This window comes from Monodelphis domestica, chromosome 2, assembly GCF_027887165.1.
Source record: "Monodelphis domestica isolate mMonDom1 chromosome 2, mMonDom1.pri, whole genome shotgun sequence".
NCBI lineage: Eukaryota > Metazoa > Chordata > Mammalia > Didelphimorphia > Didelphidae > Monodelphis > Monodelphis domestica.
Genome location: NC_077228.1, coordinates 432,232,185 through 432,251,041, shown reverse-complemented (window position 1 = coordinate 432,251,041; position 18,857 = coordinate 432,232,185). Strand labels below are relative to the sequence as shown.

Here is an 18,857-nt window from a genome sequence, read left to right as displayed (position 1 = left end):
AGAGGCAGGAATGTAATTACATTCCTTAGCTAGAAGGGGAAAGGTCTTTCTAAAAGAGAGTCTGGTAGGGTTTTATAAAGAGGAATATTATATTTTAATATAAATAATTAAGCGAAAAATATTAATACTAATTTTTATCCATTGAAATAATAGTTAATTTAATTATTTAAAGTAATAATTCTTTTTTGAAATTGAAATGTATAACAGAAATTGTACTACATAAATCTAACAAATAGGCACATTAATTGTATTTTGTATACAATTAACATATTTCTTTAAAAACTGACTCATGAATGCCTTGAAAATAAATATAAGGTTGATTAGACTCTTTTTAAAATAAAAATTATTAAAATAATTGATTACTTTTACTAAAACTAAAATGAAAATAAATGCATTTTAAGCCTGAATATCCTACTAAAGAGATTTGATCCAATTCACTTAAATTCATCTAAAACTTCAAAGAAAATAATTTTCAAAAAAGGGGGCCAATCTATAGAGTTAGCAGATATTCATCACTGTGATCTCCCAAAGTCAATGAAATCATCGAATTAGTTCCTTACTTTTAAAAAAAAAGTAAAGAAAGACAAAACTTCAAAATGAGCTCATTTACCTAATTTCATATTTTAAAAGACCAAGAGGGAAGAATGGCTGGTTTTGCAAAAGTGGTGAGAAAAACCTTGGAAGAAAGTGGAAGTAGGAAGTTAGAAGAAGAATGATTATTTTATCAAACACCTAAACATATACAGTTAAAGAAGATTTAAGAAGTTTTTTTTTAAAAAGATTATTATGATTCTTTTAGTGCAACCTAAGATTGCATTTGGTTTTTATCATTAATGATAAAGCTAATGTGATCCTCACTATATAAGCTTGAATAATTATAATTAAAAAATTAAAATGATTATTTAAGAAGGGAAAAGCATAAGGAGCATTGTGGAGTGGCACAAATTTCTAAGAATAGTGTCATAAAGGTATAGTGTTAAAGACTACAAAAATTTAGAAACGGAAAAGTAAAGAAAAGATAGGTCTAATGTTTGTATATGGTAACAGATTAATAGAAAGTAGATATAATTATTCATTACTTTATTGGTATATCTGACTTCTACAATAAGGAATATGTTTTTTCAACCCAGAAAGGACAGAATAAGAGTAACAAAAGTGGAAATTCAAACTTTAAAAATGGATGGAGAGAGAAGATGTAGTTAATTTAAATGAATTCAAGTCCTCATTCTCATTTTTAGATCTGAGATTCCTCAAAGTTTGCAGATCTGATCTCACCTTCTAGACACAAAGAATAAGAAAGATTAAAAAAGACTTTAAATACATCCATGCTACCCTTGTTTTCATAAAGGTCAAGAGTATCAATTCTATAAACTAATATACCTGACTTTGGACCATTAGGAAAATTCTAAAATAGAAAATCAAATGTAGAGTATTCGCTACAATAACTTTTCAAAATAAGGTTACAACCTTATTAAGACAGTAAATACCATAAATTCAATCTATCTTTATTTAATAAAATGTTAATACAATAAGATTCAAGGTGGAAGGAATTAATATAGAATTATGTGGATTATTCTTTACATCGTTCAGTTTACCCAGTAGCTATAAAAAGCTCTTAAATTTAAACTCTAGGGAGTCATTAAGGTTATTGGTCCTTATCTTGTACTGTTGCTGCTACTCTCTTTAAGATGATAAATAATAGAGCTTGAAGGAATCTTAAAGGTCACTTAGTTCAACTTCTTCATTTTAAAGATAAGAAAACTGAGGCTAATGAAGTTTAAGGCAGTAAGTAAAAAGCCAGATTTTGCCTTAAAATCTTGACTATAATCCATGTTCCTCATACTTGATCACAACTGCTTCTTCTTTCAGAATGAGCCAGTTTTTTTGAGAGTGAGATAAGGGTATGAGGACCTGATCAGAGAAAATTGGTGATTAGAGGGCAATAGAGGGATTCTCTAGTTGCCTTCTCTTTCTATCAATGTGGTGTCCTTTCAGATTACAATGCTTTTTTCCAAGAATAAGTTTATGTCAATTATGGGAGAGCTCTTAAAGAATTTGACCAAGTTTCTCATGCAGACTGAATGATATTACAATTAAGTAAATTCCTATATAACCAATGGAGAAATGAATCTCTGAGAATTTTTAATTAATGTTAACGTATGAAAAAGACTTCACTGAAATGTAACAAGGTTCAACCTGTGGCCTTGGTCTGTTGATTAAGTTTATCAGCACCTTGAATAAAATCACAGAAAGCATGTATATCAAATTTGTGTATGTTATTAAACTAAGGGAAATAGCTAATAAATTGGATGACAGGATCAAAATTCAAAATGATCTCATCTAGTGATTTATATAGATATAGTGATATATAGATATTATATAGAGCCCAAGAAAGAAAGTAATATTTTTTAAAATAAATAAATAAAGAGCTGGCCTCTACTGAGGCAACCTTAAAAGAAGTTTAGTGTCCAGAACAAATGAGGTAATGGACTCATTCCTCCATATAGTGGTCGTATCAGAGCTGGGACACTCTGTTCATTTCTTAAAACCAGCATCATATTATAGGGAGAACATTCACAGAGAGATCAAAATTCAGTATAGGATAACCAGAATGCTCAGAGATATGAAAACCATGTCACATAAAAAACAGGTAGAGAAATTAAGGGTGTTGAGAATAGAGAAAAGAAAAAAAGTGGAGTCATGGTTACTGTCCTCAGATAATTGAAGAATGTTAAGAGGAAGATCCATGGATCACAAAACATCAGAAACAGAGGATTAAAAATTATATTGACATGTAAAAAATAAAGAATAAAAGAAAGAGGAAGACATAGTTCTATGTAGTGTTGTTCTGGAGTAAAGAATGAAGATCAATCAGTGCAAGTTATAGGGAGGCTAATTGCACACCAATATGGGGAAGAATTTAACTATAAGAGCTGCAGAAAAATAGAATGGGCTATAATGTAAAATAGTAAGCTCCCTCTCACTTAGAAAGCAGAATATTGGCAACTAACCATTAGTAATTTTGTAGAAGGAATATCTACATAAATAGAAACATGGACTAAATGACTTCAGCCCCGTCCAACTTAGAAATTCTATATTTCTACCATTATACCATTACACCTTTGTATTGTGGTGTTTCAAAAAGGGACAGAAAGAGAAATAAATGGGGACATTTTGGTACTTTCTGGGAAGAATTATTGTAATAGAATAAAGTGCTCCAAAGTTTCCTAAGCAAGTAGAATATGTACTCTTTTCTCTAATACTATAGAAAATAATTAAGCAATTCCTTATGTGCTAACAGAGGCAATAACCACTCTGAAAAAGAAGATATCTACTTCTAAATTAGTGTAACTCAAGAGGCTATACCAAGGCTAGAAATAAAGATAGTTTCATCATATTTCACCATTCTGCTTAATTACAACAAACCTTATAATCATTATCACTCTTAAAACTTCAGTAATCAATTAATTAATCAATAATCTTTTTTTATTAGCTCTAGCTAAGATGCCAACACAGGAGGCTATAATTTTAAAAGAAAGGCAGTTTCTTCGTGCAAGGAGCTTGCATTATATTTCTTCTTTTATTTTGTCTCAGGTTTACCAGAGCTTGGAACATGAACTTCAGAAATATGTCAGTCGGCAAGATACCTTACAGCAATGCCAGGCATGGCTTGCTACAGTTCAACCAGATTTAAAGCCAAGCCCTCATCCACCTTTGAGTAGAGCAGAGGCAGTTAAGCAGGTAATAAATACTTATTTAAGTAATGTGGAAAAAAGAAAGAAAGAAAACACTCTCCCCTGACATGTTTTATTGCTTTTTCTTAATCTCCTTTACTGGATCCTCATCCAGGCCATTTCTATTAATTGTGGATGTCCACAAGGTTCTACTCAGGCCCCTTTCCTTTTCCTCCTCTATATTATTTCACTTTGGAATTTCATGGCAGCTCTTATGATTCAGCTAATCATTTCTCTGGAAATTATTTACATATTTATTTGTCTAAGCCTAACCTCCTTCCCAGTCTCTGGTCTTGTGTCTTTATTTGCCTATATAATAAATCAAAATGGAAATCCTATAGACATCTTAAACTTTTTATATCTAAAACTGAATTCATTAGCCCCCTTCCTTACACCTAATTTCCCTATTACTAGTAAAGGTGCCAGTCATTTGGAATGCAACCTATGTATTATCTTCAACCTCTCTATATCATTATTCGTATCCAATTATTTGACAAATCCTATTATATTCAACTTCTCCGATTAAAATTATATTAACATACCATCTAAAATATATTATAATTTATATATATATGTGTGTATATTATATATACACCTTTCTTCTCTCCTCTGAAAATACTACCCTGATGCAGGACCTTGTCACCTCATGCCTAAATTATTGCAATAGCCTATTATTTGATCTCCTTTCCTTTAGTCTCTCCTTACTAGAATTGATCCTCTAATTAGCTGTCAACTGGATCTTCTTAAAGCACAAGTCTAATCATGTTATCCCCATCTTCAGTCAATTCTGGGAGGCTCCCTATTGCTTTGAGATGGAATATAAAATAATCTATGTGTATTATGAACCTCTCCATAATCTGAGCTCTTCCTACATTTTCAACCTTTTTATATCTTACTCCTCAACCTGAAACATATTTGAATATTCAGTGACACTGCCCTCCTTACTTTACTTAAACAAAGCATTCTGGCATCTAATTCCTGGCTTTGTTATTGGCTGATACCTACCTTCTGTCATAAGTCTGTCCTCTTTTAAAGCTAGTGCCATCTTTCTGTTGATTATCTCCAGTTTATCCCATGTATATCTTGTTTTTATATAGTTTTTAACATGCTATCTCCTCTGTAAGACTATAAGCTCCTTGAGAGCAAGAGTTGTCTTTTGCTGTCTTTTGCCTCTGTGGTGCAGTGCCTAACACTTAGTAGATGTTTAATAAATACCAGCTGACTGACTGACTTAGACTTTTGTTGGCTTCTAGCTGAAGTTTTTTTTCCATGTGAAAATAATGTAACAGATTCTATCCTCCTATCCTCCCCCAGGATTTTAAAAATATCCTTAAAATAATAACAAGAATTGAAGCAGATAACTTCTGCCTGTGCAGTTTGTGTGGTGAAAAATTATTTGGGAAGAATTCCTTGGCTTATCACCAGACTCAAACAGTTGTCACTGCATGACAGCCAGTTTTTAATTCCTTTTTTTTTTGGTTGTTTATGCGAGTAAATTTTAAAAGACATTGTTTTTCCCTCTAATTTACCCACTCAAAACTTCATAGTTTAGAAGAATTTTATTGTAGAAATAATATTGTTCCAGATATGCATGGATATTTTATTTTTATTATAAGTTCACCAGACTAAAATACTAAATAATAATAATTCTAACCAGGTAATTATAAAAATAATTTTAAACCTTTTTCCTAATCCTTCTCTCTTTGCTGTTCCTTATTTCCTTTGCTGGATTCTCATCTGTCACCCAGTAACTACAGGCAAGCCACAATGCTGTACTCTTTACTATCTTTATCTTCTCTTTTTCAATTTATACTCTCTAAAGAAGAATATATTTTTCATTGAATCCATTATTTCCCATGGATTCATTTATCATCTTATATGAAGATGAGTCCTAGATCTATAAACCCAGTTCTAGTCACTCTCATGCATCTCAAAATGCTTGTTGGATATTTTGAACTATATCTTCCATAAGCATCTCAAATTCAAAATGTGCAAAAGAGAACTAATTCTATTTCTCTTAAACTCACCTTCTGAATATTTCTATTGCTCTCAAGATCAGCCCAATCCTTCTGATCATTCAGGTTTGCAAATTCAGCGTCAACTTTAGCTTCTCAATATCATTCACTCTAATAATTTAACAAATCTTGTCATTGCTATATATAATGTATGCTCTGTGTGTGTGTATGTGTACCCACATATCTATCCCCTTTTATAAATTTATCCAGCCACAATACTAGTTCAGGCCTTCATCATCTCTTAACTGGAATATTCTAATTGGTCTGCCTGTTTTGAATCCCTCCCTCTCCAGTCTATCTCCACTCAGTCAAGAAGAATTTGTTAAGAACTTACTATATCAGGCACTATTTTGAGCACTGAGAATATAAAGTAAGGCAAAAAACATGATCTTTCTCCCTCAAGGAATTGACCTTCTACTGGAAGAGACAATATTCAGTTAATTACATGATATATATATATATATATATATATATATATATATATATATATATATATATATATATATATATATACTGTAAATGGAAGGAAGGTATTTCTAGAGGAAAAGTACTAGCAGTGTTGGAGAAGAATGGACTGGGGAGGGGAAAGAACAGAGTCTTGAAGGAAGCCAGGAGGGAATGGTAAAAAGACAACATTCTAGTCATTGAGACAGCTAGAGAAAAGTCATAGCACCCAGAAACAGAGTCTTATGTATGAGAAATAACAAAAAGATTGAATTGCAGAATATGTAGAAACAGACAAAGTTTAAGAAAACTTGAAGGGTAGGAAGGAAACTAATTAGGAAAGGCTAGCTTTAAAAGCCAAATGGAAATTTTAATATTTGATCCTAAGAGGTAGAATTGAGCCATTTAAGTTTATTGAATTAGGGACATGTTATGGTCAGATTTCTGATTTAGGAAGATCACTTTTTCAGCTAAGTGGATGATAGATTCAAGATGGAGGCAGGGCTTGAGACTGGGAGAACAACTAGAAGACTTTTACATTGGTGCATATGTGATGTGATAATGGCTTGCATCATGGTTGTAAGACGAGAACAGACTGGATATATGAAGTGAGTGAGAGTGAGAAGTCATGGTTGGCACTGAGGCTGCAAGCCTGGATGACTGGATGGATTGGTTGTGCCCTTGACAGTGAGAGTGACACTGAGAATAAGGGAAATTTTGAGGGGAAAGGTAATAAGTTATTTGGGGGATATGTTGAGTTTAGGATGCCTTGAACTTCTTTTTTTTTTTTAATATATTTTATTTGATCATTTCCAAGCATTATTCGTTAAAGACATAGATCATTTTCTTTTCCTCCCCCCCACCCCCCATAGCCGACGCGTAAGTCCACTGGGCATTAGATGTTTTCTTGATTTGAACCCATTGCTTTGTTGATAGTATTTGCATTAGAGTGTTCATTTAAAGTCTATCCTCTGTCATGTCCCCTCAACCTCTGTATTCAGGCAGTTGCTTTTTCTCGGTGTTTCCACTCCCATAGTTTATCCTTTGCTTATGAGTGGTGTTTTTTTTCTCCTGGATCCCTGAAAGTTGTTCAGGGACATTACACCGCCCCTAATGGAGAAGTCCATTACGTTCGATTATACCACAGTGTATTAGTCTCTGTGTACAATGTTCTCCTGGTTCTGCTCCTCTCGCTCTGCATCACTTCCTGGAGGTTGTTCCAGTCTCCATGGAACTTCTCCACTTTATTATTCCTTTGAGCACAATAGTATTCCATCACCAACATATACCACAGTTTGTTCAGCCATTCCCCAATTGATGGGCATCCCCTCGTTTTCCAGTTTTGGGCCACCACAAAGAGCGCAGCTATGAATATTTTTGTACAAGTCTTTGTGTCCATTATCTCTTTGGGGTACAGACCCAGCAGTGCTATGGCTGGGTCAAAGGGTAGATATTCTTTTGTCGCCCTTTGATGCCTTGAACTTCTAATAGACATTTGGTGATGTGAGCCAAGAGATCATGAGAGAGGTTAGAGCTGGATGTATATATGTCTTAAAATTATGTACAGAGAGATGATAATTAAATCTATGGGAGCTAATGAGATCAATGTGAGATGGTACAGAGAGGAGAAGAAAAGAGGACCAAGGGTAGAGCCTTGAGAAATGTTTACAGTTAAAGGACTGGAGGAGGATCCATCAAAGGATATTGATGAGGAGGGATCAGTTAAGAGAACCAGGAAAAAGCAGCATCACAAAAACTTGAAGAGGAGAATGATCAGGAAAAGAGAGTAGTGGACAGCATCAAAGTTTCAGAGAGTGCAGAAACAATGAAGTTCAAGAATAGGTCATTAGAGGGGCAGTGGATAGAGTACCACAGTGGATAAAGAGAGTTGGGAGGATGTAGGTTCAAATCTGGCCTCAGATACTTCCTAACTGTGTGACCTGGGCAAGTCACTTAAACCCAGTAAAATTCATCAATTCTAAGACAAAAGTTGAGTTTAATAAAAGAGAAGAGGCCATTAGATTTGGTAATTAAAAGATCATCATTAACATTTGATAGAGTAATTTTAGTTGGATAATAAAGTTATAAGACAGATTAAGAGGACAGAAAATTAAGTGGGAGGAAAGGAAATGGAGGTACCAGTTGTAGTAGCCTTTAGAAATTTAGCCATGAAAGGGAGAAGAAAAACAAGTCAAAAGCTATAGGAGATGATAAAATAATGTGGAAAATCTAAGAAAAAAAATTTTAACTCCACAAGTGATTTTCTGAAAGGGTAGATTTGATCATGGCAGATGAGCTGGTAGCTTTCTGTTACCCAAAAGATCAAATATAAGGAAATCCTTTAGTTATTTAAAGCTTCTTACAAGTTGACTCCTTTCTAGTTATGTCTATTATTCCCACAATTTTACAGTTTAACTTTTGTTTTTTTAGGAATTCAGAAAAGTATTACTGTTAGTAAGTTGAAAATGCCAGCTTTACAGCTCTATAGTTGTAGGTTCAAACTGAAGATAAGTTGTATTTGGAACAGAGACTATGGGAGGAAAGAATGAGGGCAAGGGCAAGAGAGAGATCAAGAGAGAGGAAAGAGGGGTGGTTAGAGCAGAATTAACAAATTCACAGAAATCTGTCTTTACTCTGATACTTACCTTTTTCAGGTAAAACATTTCAGAGCTCTGCAGGAGCAATCCAGGACCTACTTAGATCTTCTGTGTTCAATGTGTGATCTGTCCAACTCCTTAGTGAAGACTACAGCAAAGGACATCCAACAGACAAAGCAAATGGTATAAAATGGCTACAGGCTTTACAATAGTTTTTGAAAATCATTATAAATAACATTTGAAAAAAAACTTTCCACGTGTATCTTGTTTTGACTTACTGCCTTCTTAATGTTGACAACATATTTTACTTTAGAGAAAAAGTGTCATTGAGGGAAGTGGTAATAATCTGCTACTTCCCAGAACTGTATCATCTTTTCATCCTTTTTTTCTAATCTGGCCATTATTCACTTTTCTATTTCTCCATTTCTGCCTTTTCTTCTTAGTCCTGTTGGTTGATATTCAGAGATAAAATGCTTAATTCTACTTGATTTCTGTTGCATATGTATATATATTTGTTATTGGCTAAGTGACTAATTCTGTTCTTTTGGTGTTACTTTGTTTTCAAATGTTATATAGACTGAAAAATTAAAAAATTCAAAAATATACATTTTTTCTATTGTATTATTATTATTCCAGTTGTGTCATTATCACCAGAAGTAATAGTTCTGGAATACTTCAAATATCTTTGCAAGATTTCATGCCATATCCATCTTTTACAAAAGGGATATATTCAACTAAATGTTTTTGTTTTGAGGACATATATACAAAACATCAGTCACTTACAAAGCATTAGCCATGTAAATTTCATTATTAAAGTACATGTTGATATTTTTTGTGCCTGGACTGTCCAAACTAAAGAGTATTTTAAAGACCTCTCTAATTTAATCTGGAGTCCTTTAAATTCAATAAAATTGATTGAGCATGTAAGATTTTTAAAACATGCAAAACCATATAATCTACAAGATATCTTTTGATCAAATCCACAATCAGAGCCTCAGAAGATGTTTTAAGTTAAAGATTTGTTTTTCAGTCATTTTTCAGTCATGTCCAACTCTTCGTGATCCTATTTGGGTTTTGTTTTTTGGTTGTTTTTTTTTTGTTTTTGTTTTTTTTTTTCCAAAGACACTGGCTAGAGTGTTTTGCCATTTCCTTTTCCAGCTCATTTTTCAGATGAGTAAACAGACAAAAAGGGTTAAGTAACTTGCCAGAGACACAGAACTAGTAAGTCTCTGACACTGAATTTGATCTCAGGTCCTCCATATTCCAGGGCCAGGGATCCTAGATTAAAGAATGGACTGCTAAATGCAATGAGCCACTTCAGTAAAGCCTTCTGGGATCCATATCTTAATGGCAGCCTGATGCTTTACTTGTCAAGCAGGGAAATTCTTTTCTAAATCAGATCAGAAATGATAACCTTTTTGCATCTGGAAAGCATTGCTCCTATTCCCTCCTTTTTTTTCCCCGTATTGACTAAATATATATATAACGGGATCATAGATAAAAGATTTGTTAAGTGATTGTAGAAAGATGAAAAAGACATCTTTCTTCCTAGTCCTCATTACTTTCAGTGGATTATGTAGATGTAAATATGAGCAGATTCCAATGGCCACTTTAAAAAATTTAAGGGATTTTTCCACCTCTTCATCATCATCATCAAAAATTTTAACTTAACATTCCCAAGGAGATAATTTTAATGAATTTCTTTGTATAGTTTCATATCTATATGGATTTTATTTTTTGAGAGTGGACTATCTGACAATACTTTCCAACATCTGAAAATTTTTATATAATTGTTTTTCTTCACCTGGCCATGTTTTTTCCTTTTAGATTGAGCAGAAGATTACAAACTCACAGACTTTAACTCAGGGCTGGGAAGAGATCAAACAGATGAAGGCAGAGCTTTGGATCTACTTCCAAGACGCAGATCAACAGCTGCAGAATATGAAGAGGAGGCAGGCTGAATTAGAGCTAAATATTGCACAAAACATGGTTTCCCAAATAAAGGTAAACAGTCATTTTTTTTTCCTGAAAGATATTGTAGAGATTGCTGGCATGGTTGAAAGGAGAAAATCCATTTAATGTATTCATATGTTAGTATTCATCATAGGATTTAGATCTAGAAGAGACTGTAGAGATCATATAGTCCAATACCTTCATTTTACAGATGAGGAAACTTCCAATTTAGAGAGATTAAATGACTTGCCTAAGACCAGACAGTTAATAAAGTGGAGCCATTATTCAAACCTAAATATTCTGATTTCAAATCGAAATTCCTTTCTCACACATATCCTTTCTAAAAGTGTTGGTAATTAATTCTTAGATAATTTAAGGAAGTATACTGTAATAGGAACATTTTTTTCATACAACAAAACAGAAATAAGTGTAATTCTGGCAAGTGAACTATGAACCTATCACATTTATTCTATTTATTTACTCTTTCAAATGCAGAGTTGATAGTCTTATCCTTTATCAATCAACCTGCACTGAGATTAAAATATTAAATAAAATTATTCTAGCAATTTAAATAAGTTAGAAGGTGATTCTCCCAAAGACTTTATAACTAATGAGCATCTTTAGATTAACCCTGAGCATTGTGCTGAGTTGACAAAAAATATAATGGAGGATGAAATTTTTTTTCTCAAAAGCACATATTAAAATATCTACAAACAACAGCATTAACATATTCCTTCTATGATTCTTAATAATGAATAATCTATGTAGTTTTCTTAATGACTTATGGGGAAATTTTCACAAAGAGTAATTTGTGAATCGATTTAGTGTAGTGTCTAGTCCTAGTAGAAGTATGTCCAATGGCATTTTATACAAACATGTCTGCCTTGGAGGTCTTACAGAATGAGGTGGGCAAAATCTGTAGCTTACTGGGCCAAATAGTTCTGCTTTTCACATATGGTATCTTCGCTCTGCCAAGTCTACACAGGACTTCACTGCTTTCCTTGTCAGCTTCTTCAGTATTAGCACTTAAATTCATGTATTTAAGAGAGATGACTCTTTTTACTTTGGAATGAAGAGGAATTGGCAACAGGAGTGTTGTTCAGTGAGATTGCCTTATAAATAAATGTGATAGCATTGACTTTATTCTGCATGTTCTGAAAGTTCTGCACTTATGCCTATTCCACATCCACCATATTTATTCTGTATTTACACTATATTCCTAGAATCAGAATGATATAGGGTAGTGTTGGTGAAGTATTGGCATACATGCTGAGCCAGCACTGGAGAAGCTTCTCCTTTCCCCCTCTTCCCAGTACCAAAGGACATTTTTTTGCATGCCCTGCCCCTCTGTCCAGTCACTCAAAGTGAGCACTTCCTCCCTCTGGTTTCTTGGGTATGAAGAGGGCTCACAGGCAGCTTGAAGTTGCAGTTTGGACATGTGAACTTGAAAACCTTTGCCAAAGCTGATATAGAGAACAGACAGCGTTGGAGCTGACATATCTTGGCTTTGTTATACTGGGCAAATCACTTAACCTATCAGGACTCTGGACAATTCTCTAACTCCAAAGAAATATAGAAAAAGTACCAACCTATGATGATACAAGGGGTTTCTTCATAAGTTTCCTAAAGTAATTAAATAATGAGTCACTCTATTTACATTTAATCATCTATTTCATTTTCATTATACATTAGAAAAGATTAAGATCTAAAGAGGTGGGGAAGCAACATATCATGAAAAGAAGTATCTTTTTTTTTTAATTCCTTACATTAACCAGCCCCATCCTTACCATCTCTCCAATCACATTTTCTGAAACAAATGGAGATCTGGTATTGTTTGATTAAGAGTATTTTATGGTCTTTGATTTTTATCAATGAATGGTGCTATCTGTTTGGCTTTGAGTTTATTCAGAGATATCTGTATTCCAAAGGTACTAGATACACTGCATCAAATGACAACATAAGAAAAAATCTAATTTGAAGTTGTTGGAGTATAAAATCAATAGTTTGTAATCATTGGTTCTGTTTTAATAACTATTTTCCTTCCATTGCCAGTTGCACTGGTGATTTTACTGTTTCTTTGCTGCCACAGAGTGCCCTCAGTTAATTTTGCCTTGATTTTTTTCTTTGTTTCCAAATTCTGTTGAACCTGACCTCCCTTACTTAGGCCCTCCCCCTACCATTAGAGCAGAGGTTATTCTTTCATTATAATCTTTTGTATCATCAGCATCTGGTATAGTGTATCTGGAATATGGTAGTGTCAACTTGGAAAAACACAGAACCACTAAAATGGCCAGAAAAACCAAATCTTTAATCAGGATAAGAAACAAGTCCTTAATAGTCAGCTGTGTATTCAAGGGGTGGTTAATTTGTATTGGAGGGGGTAAGACTTTCAGTATAGAGAGGGGGAAAGAGAGGAGAACCTCCTTTCTCAAAAGCAGGGTTCAGGAGAGGTAGCTGATGTTTAGGGTTGGCTCAGATAGAGAAGAGGGGGTTTGAAGATTTTCCCTCTTAGCTTCCCTCCTTCCCTCCTTAGCTAAGGCTGCTCTCCCAGATTCACTCTTGTCTCTCTCTTGTTCCCCCTCCACTACTGGAGACCAAAGGGTCTCCTCTTGATCTGTTCACTCACACACAGCTTGGGGAAGTTAACTATTTTAATGTCAACTCAATCAAGGTAATACAAAGAAATAACTAGCAGAGAAAGAACTGGAGAGGAAAGTGGGGAAAAAGGGGAACCCTGTCTCTATCTAAAACCACTTTTCCCTCCCTCCTTGAGTTTGGGGGGAACTCAGGACTTGGCAGCCTGAGCCCCCTGAGAGAAAGTCATGTTGACTCTCTGGGGTTTGGTCCCTTGGCTACAGTTCAGACTCAGGGCAACAGGAGCTGAAGTAAAAGTCAGACAGAAATTTAAAATGTCTTTCTCAGGTTTCTTCTTCAATAGTCTTTTCAATTGGGAAATGTTGAGGGAAAAGATTTCCAGTCACCCGCAGGAAAAGTGGGTAACCCTCAGGAGAAAGTCTTTTTCAACATTCTCCCTTCAGCTTCTCAAGACTGAGAAACTAACTCCTCTACCAGCCAGAGTCTTCTCCTCCTCAAGATTCCAATCCCGTGGGGCCCCTCCTTCATCAAGGTGATCAGTTTCACCCACTCTTCAGTGTGGCACTTTTTCTTTAGTTCCAGTCTCTGTCACAGCTGTCATACAGAGTCAAGTGCTAAACACCACACAGAGTCAAAGCTCTGAGACTGGATACAGTGTCTCTGAGAGAATATACCAACAAACAAAAATGTTTCTCCAAAGAGTAACAAGAGCTGGGGGGTTTGTATACCTTTTGGGGGAACAAAGGACTGGGAAATATGATTGATTAGCTCTACATTGGATACAAGCAAAGGAGGAGCTCAGGGCTTGACTGACAGGAAAAGGCTGATGCATTACACTAGCTACAAAAAGGATGTTTCTAGCCAAGCTGGACTGGACTACTGGGTTAATATCCATAAACTTTTAAAACAAACAAAAAAGGACACTTAAGGCTTGATTGACTACCAATCTTATATAAACTGGGATCATTAAGTACCTCAAAGTCTATTGTTCAGTTCAGAGGTAGGGTCAATCAGGTCACTCAGGTCAGTTAGGAGTTTCTCCCAAGGCAAGTTCCTAAAGGACAAGTTCACATGCCCAAACTGCAAACTTAGGGTTTCCGGAAATAAAGTTAACAGTAGACATTCATTAAATGCTTGTTGAATTGAATTACATATTTGATCAAGTATTCCTCTATTCCTTATTGTCTGTCTCACTCCTCAAATTTAATCTCTTGCCACAGCTTGCCAATATTTGTAATGTCTTACCTATACATCTATCTTCCAACACTGCTGCTACTTTGGTTCAAGTCCTTGTTGCCTCACACCTGGTCTATTGAAAGAGACTGCTTATGGGGGTCTGCCTGCTCCATGTTGTCCTCACACCAATCTTCCATTTAGCCAATAAAGTGATTTTCCTAAAGTTCAAGTCTGACTATGTCACTCCCTTCCTCAGTAAACTCCACTTTCCCTATTAACTCTAAGGTCAATATAAAATCCTCAATGTGGAGTTCAAAGTTCAAAGGAGTTCAAGTTGTAAACTATCCTCCCCACCTTCCATTTTATGACATTCTACATCCATCATCCCTCATTCGCAAGGAATTTGTACTCTAGTGACTAAACTCTTTGCTCTTCTTCAAATAAGATACTCTGTCTTCCTGCTCAAGGCATTTTCATTGCTTGTCAGACATTCCTAGAATGATCTTCCTCCTTATCTCTGTCAATTGGCATTCCTGACATCCTTTAAGTACTAACTAAATTCCTGCCTTCTATGAGGCTTTCCTGATCCCTCTTAATTCCTCTGCCCTCCCTCTGTTGATTATTCACAATCTATCCCATTTATATACCTTTGTCAACATAGTTGTTTATATATTATTTCCTCCATTAGACTATAAATTCCTTGAGACCATGAACTGTCTTTTGCCTTTCTTTAATCTCTGGAGCTTAACACAACACCTGGTATATAATAGCATTTTTTAAATATTTATTGACCAACTGAAGTAAACAGGACATTTGACCAGATAAGCTTGAGCATGCTCAGTAATATGACTACTTATTTCACACATGTTTTTAAGTGAATTTTCAAAAAAGTTACATGAAAGCCTAGAATACAATATGCTTCACCATCTGGTTCCAGCCCAACTTGTAGACTTATTTACACTTTACCCCTCCATTCCTTTATATACTCAGTGATCCAATCAAACCATCTGATTTGATGTCCCTCGACAACAGATACATCAAACAGCATTCTCTCTGCCAAGCCTGTGCCCTTGTATAGTCTGCCCCATATGCCTGTAATGAATTCTTTTTTCTTCCTCTTTTTTTAGTGAATCCCCTTTTCAATCCTATGTCCTATAAATTATTCTTTCAGCTCATTTCATGTGTGAATATCTATGTGGAGCTTTTCCTGATTCTCCTGCCAACTACTAATGCCTCCTCCTCTGAAATTACCTAATAGTTACTTTGAATATATTTTTCGTCTACTTATATGTGGACTATTTTCCTCACAGAGTATGTTATTTTAGGATACATACTATTTCACTGTTATGTTTTGTTTTATCTATGTATTCCCAATGCCTACAATAACTGATGGAAGGTGTATAGTGACTTTTTATATATTATATTGAGTATTATGGTTTTGATTAAATTCTTTTTCAATGTTTTAGGCCCTTCAAGACCAGTGAGTCATCTATTTTACAAGTGGGTGTTTGAATTTATTTTTACTTATTTATCCTTCAGGAATTTGTGAAGAAGCTACAATCTAAACAGGCAGCCATAACAGCTGTTACTGAAAAGGTGAATAAGCTAACACAAGGGCAAGAGTCACCTGAACATAAGGAAATAAATCATTTAAGTAATCAGTGGATAGATCTCTGCCTACAGACCAACAATTTGCTTTTGCAAAGAGAAGAGGATCTTCAAAGGACAAGAGATTACCATGACCTCATGAATGTTGTTGAAGTATTCTTGGAGAAGTTTACTAAAGAGTGGGACAAATTGGCCAGGTAAAGGAGGTTCTTCTCCAGAATAAGACTGAAATGTTAAACAAAATAGAATAGAATGTTTATTTGAGTTAAGAACTTTTCACTTTCTTTTTTATTTGTGGGTTTGTTTTTTGCTAGGGGCAATAGATACCCACAGGCTGATCCCACTGTTTTGATGTGCTCCGATTACAGCCCATCATCTGTCCCCCCCTCAAGTAACCTGGGTGTTCATCATATGAACCCAATAGATTACAACCCAGTGCAGCTCAGAACTTCTTAGACTAAGCTTTTTTTTTCTCTCTCTCTTCTCTTCCTTACTGTAGTCTGTTGTGTCAGTGACTGATTTACTTGCAAACAATTTTATTTCCAAGATTTTATGTAATAAGGATCATCCTGACTAGTACATGAAGAATTTTGCTGTTAAAAAAAAAAAACTAAGCAAAACACCTTTATCTCCCCTGATAGCCAGGTTTACAGGCTTCCTCCACAAGAACTCAGAATGGATTTTTAAAAATTAAAATTGAGAGATGGAGTGTTCTAATATAAAAACATTCTTGCATTTATTAACTTGGAAATAACACAAAACTACCAAAGTAGTCAAAAAAACCTGAGTCTTTAATCAGGAAAGGAGATAGGTCCAAATATTAAGCCACCTCACAGAGCCAAGGGCTCTGGGACTCTGAGAACCCTATCCCTGAGAGAAGACAACACACTAAATGCCAGCTCCAATGCCAACTCAGCCCTGGGGAAAAAACACCATACTAATTGCCAACACAGAAAAGGGATGGAACTTGGGGGGGGGGGTCTCTCATACCCTCTGGAGAAATTGCTATGGCAAGCCTACAGAGACAAACCACAACAGGTTGCAAACCTTTTTACAGACAGGGTCAGGGGTATCACCTAGGGGTCAGATATAACACATCAAAGGCTCAGGAGCTGGGCTTCTGAAAGAAGACTAATATAATAAGGGAAGCCTCTAAACAAATAAAAGATACTTAACATTTGCTATGTCCACAAATACCACTTATACTAAGGGTTCCCAAACAACTCTAAAGTCCACAGTTCAACCCCAAAACAGGGGTGCTTGGTACTGAGGTTTCTCAAAGGGCAGAGGTAAACTGAGTCATCCAAATTTCCTGTCAACATATTCAACCTGGTTTTTTTAAGTTGTTGCTATTTGCAAGGAAGCATATGGTACAGAAAAGAGCTTAAAACAGTTTTTACCTTCATGGAGCTTAGGAATTCACTCTGGCTGCATCGTCTGGACAAGAAGCTTTTTGCTGTGATTTTTTTCTTATGAAAGAGTATAGTACCTGGCTTGTGGTCTTGCTATTTACTTTTACATAAGGGAGAGAGAATAGGATAGTGGAAAGAGCACTGACCCTGGAGTGAGAGGATACATTTTCAAATCACGTCTCTGATGCTTACTTAATATTTGCTGATTTAGCTTCCCTAGGCTTCAGTTTACTCAACTGTAAAAATTTTATGGGGTCAGACTAGATGGACTCTGAGATCCTTTACAGTTCTAAATCCATTCCTTAACTTTAAATTTTTGTATGTATATATCACTTCCCACTAACTTTCCACTTTCTCTCCTCTAATTGAAGCCCAGCCTTATAATAAATAAATATGAGCATGCAAAAAATCATGTATAACTCATTCTTCACTTCTGGTCTCTTCCCTCTTTGTTAAGAGGTAAAAGCAATTCTTCATCATTAATGTCTACCCTGTCTTCCTTGACCATCTCATTTTCTCTCACAATTTCAGGTATCACTTCCATGCAGGTGATTCCAAGATTTTACTGCTCATTCAGTCTCTAAGACCAGAATCTCTAACTGCTGAAAGAACATCTTCACTTAAATATTCCAACCACAACATATACTCAAACTCAAACTTTCACAAATAACTTTTTCCTAAAAAACCGTTTCTTTGTGTATTTTCACAATTTCTGCAGTAATGTTCTTATTCAACCAAAATATTTTAATTATAACCTTGATATTATCATTATGAGTGTGTACATGTATGCATAGATATATACAACTTATTATTGTTAAGTATTTATATATTGACTATATGTGACATATAGAATATATATGGTAAATAGACTCTTCTCTTCCTCTTACTTCTAATCTCTAATTATTTACCATTGAATTCTATCTCTTAATTTTCTCTTGCATGCCACCTCTTCTTTATTTCCATTGTCATTATATTAGTAGAGACCTGAATTACTACTCATCTGTAACATTGCAATAGACTCCCAAAAGCTCTTCTCTCTCCTTTAATCTCACTTCTCCATTCTAACCCTCAGTCTTATGCAGACCAGTGTTCCTTACATAGAGATGTAGTCATGCCACTTCTCTGTCAAAATTTGCAGACCTATCCTATTGCCTACAGAACAAAGTTCAGAGTTTTCTTGATCTTGATGATCTCTACAGCTGGGTACCATTCTACTTTTCTAAACTTATTTCAGTACTAACATGCATAACTCTTTGACTATTCACAGTTCCCTGAACATATCTTACTCTTAATTTTCCTACAACAATACCTTTGTCTATACTG

General features: G+C 34.9%; 1 protein-coding gene across 19 annotated transcripts in view; it reads left to right on the top strand.

The window, feature by feature from the left end:
- SYNE1 (spectrin repeat containing nuclear envelope protein 1) overlaps positions 1–18,857 on the top strand; it is a 569,990-nt gene that overhangs the window by 335,447 nt on the left and 215,686 nt on the right. For all 19 annotated transcript variants that reach the window (XM_016428964.2, XM_056818948.1, XM_056818954.1 and 16 more), the window contains 4 exons: positions 3,595–3,741; positions 8,848–8,973; positions 10,618–10,794; positions 16,054–16,319. In XM_016428964.2, the coding sequence (XP_016284450.1) occupies positions 3,595–3,741; positions 8,848–8,973; positions 10,618–10,794; positions 16,054–16,319 (716 nt within the window). The remainder of the gene's footprint in view (positions 1–3,594; positions 3,742–8,847; positions 8,974–10,617; positions 10,795–16,053; positions 16,320–18,857) is intronic.